Source organism: Mus pahari, chromosome 2 (assembly GCF_900095145.1).
Source record: "Mus pahari chromosome 2, PAHARI_EIJ_v1.1, whole genome shotgun sequence".
Taxonomy (NCBI): domain Eukaryota; kingdom Metazoa; phylum Chordata; class Mammalia; order Rodentia; family Muridae; genus Mus; species Mus pahari.
In genome coordinates this window covers 156,156,273-156,168,535 of record NC_034591.1, presented here as the reverse complement: position 1 = coordinate 156,168,535, position 12,263 = coordinate 156,156,273, and the positions used below count along the sequence as shown (strand labels likewise).

General features: G+C 38.2%; 1 protein-coding gene across 1 annotated transcript in view; it reads right to left on the bottom strand.

The window, feature by feature from the left end:
* Positions 1-12,263, bottom strand: part of Pde3a (phosphodiesterase 3A) — a 256,796-nt gene that overhangs the window by 104,187 nt on the left and 140,346 nt on the right. Inside the window, exon 2 of the mRNA XM_021190361.2 lies at positions 3,609-3,659. Coding sequence (XP_021046020.1) covers positions 3,609-3,659 — 51 coding nt within the window. The remainder of the gene's footprint in view (positions 1-3,608; positions 3,660-12,263) is intronic.

The following is a 12,263-nucleotide window of genomic DNA, read 5'->3' as shown; positions in this document are numbered from 1 at the left end:
ATATGCAGTTATGTCCCAGTTCAGAATGTTATTTGAATAGTATCATCCACTTTTCCCTCTGTGTACTCTGGAGACTTGCCTAACAACTAAGACTTGTCTCTGCTGGTACCATTTCTATGAAATATTCATAATTCCACTAGACAGAAAGAACTATCTTCCATCGCCAAAGTTCCGTTACATTTTGTTTATTTACTGGGTATTTTTTCTGCCAGATGCCTTATTTGGGAATTACAAATAGAAAAATAAATGGTTCTATTTCTTTTTCAATACTTATTTTATTATTTCAAACCATGTGTGTGATTATGGGTCTTTGCAGCTGAGTATGCATGTCTGTGTGTCAGATCCTAGAAGAGATGGGGTTTCAGATTCCCTGGAGCTGGAGTTATAGGCAGTTGTCAGTTATCTGACACTGGTGCTAGAATTGGGTCATAGATCCTCTTGTAAGAGTAGTGCATGCTCTTAACCACTGAGCCATCTCTCCACACCCAAACGACTGCTCTATTTCAAACCATAGCCCTCATGTAGTAACATAAAGTAAGTGCTTGTAACCCATTCTAAATTAGACCAAAATAAGATTGGATTTCACTAAGGCCTTGGAGTGTTGGTTAAATATTACATAATAGGCATTCAGATGAAGCATGATTGACATTCCCTGTGAAAAATTGAACCTTTTATTTTTTTTTGTTTTTTTGTTTTTTTGTTTTGTTTTGTTTTTCCGGTTTTTTATTAGGTATTTACTTCATTTACATTTCAAATGCTATCCCCAAAGTCCCCTATACCCTCCCCCCCACTCCCCTACCCACCCACTCCCGCTTCTTGGCCCTGGTGTTCCCCTGTATGGGGCAAATAAAGTTTGCAAGACCAAGGGGCCTCTCTTCCCAGTGATGGCCGACTAGGCCATCTTCTGCTACATATGCAGCTAGAGACCCAAGCTCTGGGGGAACTGGTTAGTTCATATTAGACTGAACCTTTTAAGAATATTATATGTGTTTAGAAGACAGGAAGAGAGGAAGAGACTAGTAGTCAACCCAATGCTTCTGGTTTCTTATGACAGCAATGTGGGAAGAAATTTGAATTAGGTCAGAGGTGGTTACCTAGTGCTCCATTTAGCTTTCTCGAATTTTGGAAGGATGAAGGGTTCACCCCTGACTGTTCTTACTGCTTAGTGAGCATTTTTACTTTGACATTTTCCATGTTACTTGAAGGCTCAATGCAACAAAGGTATACTAAATTAAGAATCACTCCACTGGTGGAAAGGTACAAGAAGTCCCTGCTGTGCATGATACAATTACTTTGAGCAGGAGATTGTATTGTTAGCTAATTCAGCTAACTCATTTGCTTTTCAGAACCAAGCAGGCTTTCTAAAGTCATCTAAGTTTTATGAAATTTATGGAAACACTTTTACATGTAAAATTGTAAGCTTTTATACTTATATATAATACTTAGAATATAATTTGCTTTACTCTGTGTTTTCTTTTATACTTACAACTAATAGGAGGATACTTTTTCTTATAATTTATATGACAATGTGACCAAACCCAACTTTAATATAAATTATAGCACAATGGGCCTTTAGAGGCAAGCATACTTTAAAAAACAATATATGTATATATTTTACTACATTCATTTGGCAGTACATGTCTTCAAAAAATTGCTTAGACATCAAAGCATTTAGGCAGTAACAATCAGAAACTATGGACTTATTTATGCTGTTTATTAATTAACTATTTTGATAACTCTTTTTAAGTTGTGCAGTTTTGCATGTGCAGTTTTGCATGTGCAGTTTTGTATACATGCAGTTTTGTATATGTACAGTTTTGTGACTGTATGTACTGTTTTCTATATGTATAGGTTTGTGTGTGTGTGTGTGTGCAGTTTTGTACATGTGCAGCTTTGTATATGTGCAGTTTTTGTGTGTATGTGCAGTTTTGTATATATGCAGTTTTGTTTATGTGCAGTTTTGTATATGTGCACTTTTGTGTGTATGTGTGGTTTTGTATGTGTATGTGCAGTTTTGTGTGTGTGCAGATTTGCATATGTGCAGTTTGTTTTGTGGATGTGTATGCCTCTGGAGCTCAGAGACATTGGAATCCCTGGAATTGGAGTTACAGGCCTTTTTGAGTCACCTCACGTGAGTGCTAGGAACCAAATTCAGTTCCTCTGCAAGAAAAGTTCTTGCTCTTAATAACTGAGCCATATCTCAGCCTGGTGCTGTTTCTTTCTATTGGTGGTTTTCAATCATATGGAATTTATTCTGTTAATATCAACAATTCACTACCTACAATGCAGCAAGCTGTGACTTAAGATGTTAAAGATGTGAACAGAGAGATAAGTGCCAGAGAATCGGAAGCAGAGAAGAAAGCATAGGACACAGGACAATCCTGATTCGAGTTTGCTTATATCACTCATTAATTCAACTGGTATAGATAAAAAGAATCACAGCTTCTATGATAATAGATTCATAGTATTAGTTTGGTTTTCTACTACATCTCTGTTGTTTAATACTATATATTCAGTAATATTTTACCTAAACATCCTCATTAGAAATGCTTAATAAATTTTTTTTAAAAAATATTGAATAAAAGTTGAAGTAAAATAAAATAAATAGAAAAAAAGGCAGATCATCTAACAGCAGCATTGAAACAGCTCACTGAGTTGACATCATTTTCCCAGTGATTTAAGTGAATAGTTATCCACACACAGAGAAAGGATACAGGCACATATACACTTGAAATACACCCAGGAGTGGCCCACATTTGACAACAAGCAGACATTTACTGCACATTACATTCACATATGTGAATGTAGGGCTAAGAAGTTCCAGCCACATACTTTTTCGTGGTCATGTTTACAGTCAGGTAAACAGAGGCTGTGATGAGAAAAAAATATATCTTCTACATCTTTACAAAATATCCTGAGAGGAAAGGGCATCTTCTGAGTGTGAAACCAAGCCTTTATTCTGTCAGGCAATGTGATTATGGAAGAAAACCATATCCACATTGTCTAATTAGGTCATTGAAGGGAATAAATGCGTCATGGAAGCTTTTTCCTTTTGCCTAAGACATAAAACGAGACAATGAGAACAGTCTGGTAATATAGAAGGGGTTAGAATTTGTTTCTTTTCAAAAATAATAGATCCTTTCATCTCTATTCCTTAGACAAAGACGATTAATTTGGAGACAAAATTTTCTTAATTAGTTCAGAGTTTGCCCGTGATTATATTTCAGAATATTTAACCAGAAACAGGAAGATAGAGGAGGGGAAGAAGAGAGCCCATGGAAAATTATCAAAGGAAGTGAATGAGGTCCAGGGAGTGGGCTGTTGATCACAATGCCTTCTGCAGAGTCGAGAGGAATATAAAGTTCACATGCACATAAACACGGAGCAATCTGGAAGACCAGGAAGGTCTCAGGAGGAAATGACTGACATCTGCCTGTGGGTCTTGGAATCCAGACTTTAATAACTGAAGCTAGCATAAATAAAAACAAATGGAAAAATTATTTTGCCTCTTCCTCTGTCTGCTGATTATTATTTCTTGAATTTCACAGCATCTATTCTTCACAGCATTAAGAAACAGAACCTGAGAAAATGAAAGAGAGGGCACTTACCTGGGATCCTCGTGGCCCTCTCTTGTGGTCCCATTCTGAATGGCCCATGAGCTGTAAGCACAAGACGGTAGTTATGGTAAGTTAGGTGCATATTTTATGTGACCAGCATTCTTACTCATGCCTTGAAAGAATAATTAAACTGCTGAATCTGTTTTCTAATAGGAATGGTATCAAGTAGATATCATGAGCAAATAAACATGAAGGAATAAATTGCCTTGATAGCTAGCATTTCAAACCATACTAGTACCAAAGGTACCTGAATATCTCTAGTAGGAAGAATACACTATTTATGGCTTTAGTATCTTTGACAGAAAAATCCTGAATACAAGTCAAATTATGCAAAACTTCATGTCAGCAAGCCTGTGGCTGCCAAGGGAAATAAACACCGTAAGTCACCCAATGAGGCTGTCTAAAGCACTGTCTGTAAGAAGCAGCAGCAGGCCAGCCTCATTTTTAGTTATCCTCAATTCTCTTCCGGCATTGGTAACACAGCAAAAACGCGGCCGATTCAAGGTGTACAATGAAGAGCCTGGTCTGGTGGTGCACACCTGTGCGGTGCACACCTGTGACACTGCCACAGAGAGGTTGGGTAGAAGGATCAGAGTTTAAATCAAGTCAGAAGCCACTGTGAGCTACACTAGACTGTCGCAAATCAAAACAAAACAAACAACCAAAGGCAAAACAAAAGCAAACTAAGCAAACAGAAGGAAGAGAAGAAAACACCCAGAATCAGCCCATTTAACAGGAAATGTTCCCACAAGTTACAAAATGTAATGCTTATGTATCTTTAAAACAAAGTATAAAGTAGTATCAAGTTGTCCCCAAAATAAGAATATCTCCAGAGACTTCACCTACACTGCAGAATTTTTATTTGTTAAAAAGTAATTTTTTTCAGGAAAAAATATTAAAGAAATATACATGTTTATAGGAACTGGGAGGAATGAGACATCACTCATTTCCCCTGTACACGCACTCCCCATAATTACAAACTGAAGGGCCACTTACAGCCAGGAAGCTCACCAACAGCAAGAAGCAGATACATCTACCCACATCCCTCAGTCTCTGGTGTGCAGCCTGAGCCCTCAGTGGATACAGTAGCAAGCTGCCACAATAACAGAAGCAGCAGTGTGCCTTTGAAAGGAACCCTGGAAAACAGACATCTGTGCAGAACAAAGGCTAAGGCTTAACTGATGGCTAAAAATCCTTACTGTAGAAGATTGAATTCTATACATTGATTATACTGCTCAAATTGACAGGCGCAAGTGAATTTCATCAAAACCCATATCCCTCAGTCTCTGGTGTGCAGCCTGAAATTGACAGGCACAAGTGAATTTCATCAAAACCTAACAGAATATTTTAAATAATACTAAAGAAGGCATGACTATGATAACAAAGGCATAAGTCATAATGGGGGATTGTGTCTAAGAGTGTAATATACAGAATGACACATATAGAAAATAATGTCCGATGTAATGGATATCTGGTGAGAAAGTAAATTTTTAGATATTTTTTATCACCAAAAGGAAAATGAATGGTGGCTTTCTGTTGAAAGGTTCATGTAAATGCCCTTGGGTGCACAAAGTCCTTTCTCCAAGTGCCCCTCTCTCTTATCCATGTGCTTGGGTCTACATGAAAGTTCTGTAGTAAAATTCACCTGTGCCTCAAAAATAAAATATAACATATGAGATGATCGCCACCTCTGTTTATTTGGATGCTATCTTTACTTTGAATGTTATATTATAGCAGAAGAGCTGAAGAAGCAACACTACCAACTTATAAAACACATGTGAAAGTTAGGAGGCTGCAGCTCAGCAAGAGAAGAAGGGCTTTGATTCCAGCACCGATTTTAAAAAGATAAAAAAGATTCGACTCTAATTAACTTACGGGAAAAATGTTAGTTTTATTGGAAATGAAAGGAAAGAAGGTACTTCTGTTGCCTATTAAAACAGTAAACTTATCACCATGACTACATGGTAGAAAGCAAAGAAGAAAAGCAATACAAAATATTCCTTGCTTATAGCAAATGCAAATATATAAATAAATTATGCATGTGTAATATATATATATATATATATATATATATATATGTGTGTGTGTGTGTGTGTGTGTGTGTGTGTGTGTGTGTGTGTGTGCGCAAATCTTTTAGGGCTAGAAATATGGGCCCTTGGTTAAGAGCATTTGCTGCTCTTAAGGAAGACTCAGCTTCAGATCCAGGACCTACATGGTAGCTTACAGCCAACTCTACACTCTAGTTCCAGGGAATCTGAAGGGCATCCAAGGGCATTAGGCATACACACAGTGCACATACATATATGCAAGAAAGCAACTCATTCCCATAAGCTAGAAATAAAAATGTCTTTTAAAAAGCATGCCCTTTGAACTAAGTAAATCAAATTATAAAAGTCCAGTAACAACTATCTGCTAAAATCTGTTATACAACAGAATACAAATCAACCAATAAGTTATAGTATGAGATTAATTTGCAGAGTGCAATTAAAATTTGACTTTAGACTCTTTGACCAAAATTGCGTAAAAAAAATCTTTGTGGCATGATAAGTCAAAATAAACTAAGGTAATTTATGCTCCTCATTTTACAAGACACAGTTGATCATTGCCCTCAGCAACTTTATTGTAATGATTTAATTACAGTTTGGCTAGCACATAATTTGGGCAAAATTAGCCAACTATTATTCAAAATTAAATGCTCACACAATTCAGATTTCTTTAATGTTTTAATTTTTAAATTTCTGATATATGGGCATTGCTTTTTGGCAAGTGCTCATTAATTCTAATTTAAAGTTGCTTATGAGGTTCACAAATACAAATCAATTAATCAAATAATCAGTATGGTTTATAAATATTTAAATAAAGTCATTTAATTATTTGTTCTCTAGAACTCTCAAAAATCAATTCTTGACACACATCAATGACAGGCCCCATAGTGACCTTACAATTGGCACGTACTAACACCAGGAAGGATGTATGTATGGAGAGATGGGTGGCAGGGTGGAGTGAACCTGTACTGGTGGCAATGTGATTTATTAAACTATTTGGGAAAGAATACTCTATAGGATGCTGGTTAGTGAGATGACCACCTACCCTACTGATTTCAAACCAGCCGGGTTAGAATAAACTGGCAAAGTCTGCTACCCATGGCTGTCACAGTAAACACAGGTAAATTAATTTCTAAGTAAAAATCATAATCTAAGCCTCATGGATTAAAGACACAATATTTGCCTGCAGCATCAAGTCAAGAAGGTGATGTTTTCCTTAGAACAGAAAATGAGAAAAACATGAAGTTTCTCCTCTACCCCATCACTCACATCTTAAATATCTTAACTGTCTTTAGCCCAGGAATAATGTTATTTTTCAATTGTACACAAATTCGGATCATAATGTATTACACAAGAAAAGATCAACTCAGTAGTTTGTAAATCTGAACTTCTAAAAACTCTTCTGCAAAATCTCACTGTCTAAATTTTGCCCTTTCTTTAAAAAAATAATAATAACTGGTCAAGTGTCTTATCTATCAGGGACAGCAAGTTCCCAGCATCATATGATAAAGTAATGAAAGAACATTAGTGTAAATGAATTATATTTTACTCTATTACAAACATTTATATAACATTACATTTAAAAGGTAGGATTTGAGCAAGAATGTGGTATATTTAAAGACTTATTTTATGCGAGTGTGCCTGCCTGAGCTTCTGTGCTCCATATGCATACAGAAGCCTGTAGTAGCAGGCAGAGGGCATCAGGTACCTTGGAACTTTAGTAACAGATGGTTGTCAGGAGCTGTGTGTGCATGGGAGTGTGTGTGTGTGTGTGTGTGTGTGTGTATGCATGTGAGAGTGTATTTGTATGTGAGTGTGTACAAATGTGTAAGAGTGTGTACACACAAGTGTGTATGCGTGTGAGAGTGTGTGTTCATAGGAATGTGTGTGTATGCATGTGCGTGTATACATGTGTGTGAGTGTATGTGCACACGAATGTGTATGTGTTTGAGAGTGTGTGTATGTGAGTGTATGTGTGCATGTGAGTGTGTACATGTGTGTGTGAGGGGTGTGCATGAGAGTGTGTATGCACATGAGAGTGTGTGTATGTGCGTGGATGTGTGTACATGTGAGTGTGTGTGTGAGTGTGTGCACACAAGTATGTATGCATGTGAGAGTATGTGTATGTGACTGTGTGTATGTTTGTGTGTACAAGCACACATGCATACCAGGAGGCATATCCAGGTCCTCTAAAAGAGCAGTGGTTAAGTACCAAGCCACCTCACTAACCCTTGACTTTGTTTTTAGTTTTTTATTTGTTTTTGCTTCTTTTTGGTTTTTAATATAGACTACTGTTATTTTTCAGGTCATCAAAAGTTACATGTGGAACTCCATATGACATGTTCATATGATATGAACATCTTGTTTTATATGATATGAAAGGAATTAATTCTAACTATAATAAGTGAGATACCAGAGAGATTTCTAAACAAGAAGGGCATTAAAGAAAATTAACTGGGCATCTCTCCCTACAGGTTTAAGGCTTTAACCCTTAAACTCTATTTTTTAATTAAAATAATTTGAGCTCAAATTATCATTTATTACTTCAGCATTGAGTGCATGGGGACTGTTGCAGTATTTTCTGTGATTGTGCTTAATGCAAAAGTGGTAGCAAATATTTCTGGAAAAACAGGACCACACGGGGCAGGGGGTTTTAGAAAGTGCTTAGATGCTCTGCAGACCACTCTGTTGATTAGTGATTGAAAGTTAAAATATTGCTAAAAGAAATATCAAGGAAAACAGGACATATATGAAAGCACGCAGACGTCATGCTATTCTGTCAATAATAAACTCACACATTCCTTTGATTAATCTGATAGATTCAGTGTTGCCTTACAGATGATCAAAGCAGTCAGGGGGTTAGATTTTTAAAGGAAGGAGGAAGAGGAAAAGGAAAAAGAAGAGTAGGAAGAGGAAGAAGAGTAGGGGGAAGGGGAGGAGGAAGGAGAGGGGAAGGAAGAGGAGGAGGAAGGAGAGGAGGAGGAGGAAACAATGACGATGACAGACATTTATGACCCAAGGACAACCAGGAACAGAAATAAAAAGCAAAACAAAACAAAAAAACAAAGAAACAAACAAACAAAAGAAATTCCCAGCATTTTTCTTCTTTCAATCTATCCCGAATGGACTAAATCTTTGAGATAAATGAATAGCAGCAGGGCACCTAAGCAATTCTGGGAAAATTATCTGAAAGTATTAACTCCTTTGAGAGAAGAATGTGTATGGCTTTAAGATGTGCTAAACACAAGAGAAAGAGATGAGATATGGAAAATGCATAAACGCTGGGAGTTGAGGATCCATGGCTACTGAAGGCAGAAAGAGAAAAATGCTTTCCTGTCACCATCTATTTAAACATTTCCCTTGGCTATTATTCACATTGATCACTCCTTGGAGGAACGACATTTTGATAATTATCTTACAGAAGGAATGAGGATATATAGGCCATCAGGGTTAAGCCTATATATACATGGCAGGCAAAAATTCCTGAATCCAGAGAAAGGTGGGAGGGAAGAGGGAAGAGGGAGAGGGAGGGGAAGAGGGAGGGAGGGAGGGGAAAGAGAGAGAGAGATTCCTTGTTTTTTGTTGTTGTTGTTGTTGCTTTGTTTTGTTTTGTTTTTTTCAGTTCTTGTAATGAGTAAAATACAAATTCTTAAATTTATTCCTTGTGAACAAACTATACATTCTTCAAGAGAGACAAGTCTGTTAGATGAAGTATTTAAAACATCCCAGCCCTTGACCCCAAGTCATTTTCATCTTTACAGAGTAAATTCTCCCTTCTTTCCATCTTCTTTTCAATAATAAATTTCTGCATCACAGACTTCGCAAGCAGTATGTTGCACAGTGCTGACTTCCAAGGAAAACAAAACCACTGCCAAGCACAGAATTCAAGACGTTCACAGGAGCAGCAAAGAAGGCAACGAGAAATCAAAGTGGTTCTATCTGAGCACAGATATTTTTAAGGGTGCCGTGAGAAATGACAAGAGCTGGCATAATGTTTTTGTTTATTATTGATAGAGTCTCACTGTGCTAACTTTCCCCACTAATTGTTTATATAAAGATAAATGCTTTGGGCTTCTTGGGAGAATTGTAAATGAAGCTCAAGAGCTGCAGGGGGAACTTGTGACTCTACAGGAAAGAAAAAATTATTCCTAGTATATATGTTAAAGGATATAGCAGGAATCATTAGCTGAGCCTCACGCCATAAGCCTATACTGCCAGCTACTCAGGAGTGCAAACTGAAACATTCTTGGGGTACAAAGCACGTTAAACACCTGCCTGAACAACTGAGTGGAGTGCTATCTCCAAATAACATTTTAAATGGGCTGGGCTAAGGTGGCATAGTTGGAAAGCATTTGCCTAGAATGCATGAGGTCACAGGTTCAATCCCCAGCATGGCCTAGTGGCCCAGAGTAAAGATGGAGACTGGAAGTCACCAGGGTTGAGTTTTAAGGCACTCTAAGAAATCTGTTTTGCCTTGGGGGTGGGGAGTAGGGTCAGTCAGGTTTCACTTTAGACTGTGCTAACCTAGAACTCTGTAGCTCAGGCTGGCCTTGGTGCCATTATGATCTCCCAGCCTCAGGCTTCTGAGCTTTAATCAGGCCCTGATTGGCTTTAAGAAGGCTAACACTTATTTTTTTGAACATACAAAGGTAACTTATATAGGAAGAAGTCAAAATGTATCTAGGCCTGCTTTTTAACTACTTGGTTTTTTGTTCGTTTGTTTTTGTTTTTTTATTCACTAGACAAGTATTTATAGTATGGCAGTGATGTGCAAAACACTGACGTAGCCACAGCTTATATTGCAGTGAACAAAATCAAATGTGCATTTCCTTCCTCGGCTCTCATGAGCTCTTGAAGGAAGAGGTAAGACATTATTCACAGAAGCTGCTAGTCCATGTGGTCCTGATGCAGATGAAGGGTTTGCAGTATCCCAGGAGGATGGGAGTGCAGCTGGGCACAGAGCTTATTCCTGAAAGGAAGCCAGGGAAGCCCCCTAGAAAGATGGCCTCCCTCAGAGACCTGGAGAAAGTCAAGACAGTCACCCTCATAGGCCTGGAGGGTGAGCACATCATACAGGATTCTGCTGGTTACAGAAACAAGAACAGAGCCTGCAAGGAGCAACAGAGGGTCCCTAGACCACCATTTAAAAGGAATCAGATATGTGTAGTCACAGATCTGCATTTGATACATACTCCATCCCACTAGCAAGAAAATAAAATTACACCCTCAAGAGCATTCCCTATAAATGACTGAGATACTGGGAATTCTCCTTGGCTTAAACTCTGACTTAATTCTACCTAGAGGCAGCTTCTATGAGTATATACAGCTTATTATATTTTGCCTTGTTACATGAACTTCTGTGTTATGAGAATTATAAAATGTGTCAGGGCATAGGACATGGGCTCGGTACATGGAAGACTTTGGGTGGGATCCTTGGCCATGTAGGGAGTGGGAGGTTGGAGAGATTCAAAGTAATGAACTCTTGGGTGGGTGTAGCCTCTCAGCTCTACGACAGTTAAGTATGACAGTCAAGGACTGTTCTGTGTGAAGAGGAAGCTCAGATTTCTTTATCCTTGGCATGTTATCCCTCTGTCGCATGCTTTTCCATTTCTTTATAGGTAGATCTCCTCCCTCCAGAATCCTGTGTGAGAATACGACTGCCTTGCTGGTTCCATGTGTACAAAGGTCTGCTAAAGTGAAGCTCTCTGGGCTGGGGAGATATACAACTAAGCACACGGGCCAGTGCGGCCCTGTCTGCTTTGTTTCTTGATGTTCCTTTCTTCAGTTGCTGGTTACCAAGAGTGAGATGTCAGGATTACCTTGCCCTCTGCACAAAAGGGACAATGGCTGTTTGCTTTTCATTGGACGAGGTCAGAGATAAACTAACAGAACCACAGAGACTCCTGTGCTTTTGTTTCTTTGTCCTCCAGGATTCTACATTCAGGACCTGAGATTTTGCAAGATATAATACAGATCATGTGGAAAACAATTTACTGTCCTTCATAACTTAATGGCTAAACTAGGAGACATTATCAGCTGCCTTTGGGTGGACTAGATATGCCACCTGCCTGACTTCATTACAGCTTCTTCAGTACCACTCTCCTATCCTCCAAATTAGCTCCAGGTTACAGGACATCATCAGAGTTGTTGACTTTACTGGAGATTTCATAGGGGAGGCAGAGGAGTAGATTACATTATACAGAACAGAGCCAAGAGCCAGGAAAATAAGCTCGAAGGAACACACAGGGCAAAGTGAGTGAGCTTTTACAATTTACTAGTCTCAGCTCTTCTTGCTTTTGGAATCTTTCCCAAAATCAAACAAATGCCTTTTTGAACATCCCAGGGCAATATTGCCTTTCCTTCTTATACTATCAGAAAAATTAACAAAGGGGAAAAAAAGAAAAGAAAAGAAAAGGGAGTTTCTTAGAATTACTTTTAAAAAGTCTGGTGTAATGGCTTGTGCTGTAAAATCAAGAATTGACAAATGGGACCTCATAAAATTGCAAAGCTTCTGTAAGGCAAAAGACACTGTCCACAAGACAAAAAGGCCACCAACAGTTTGGGAAAGGATTTTTACCAATCCTAAATCTGATAGAGGACT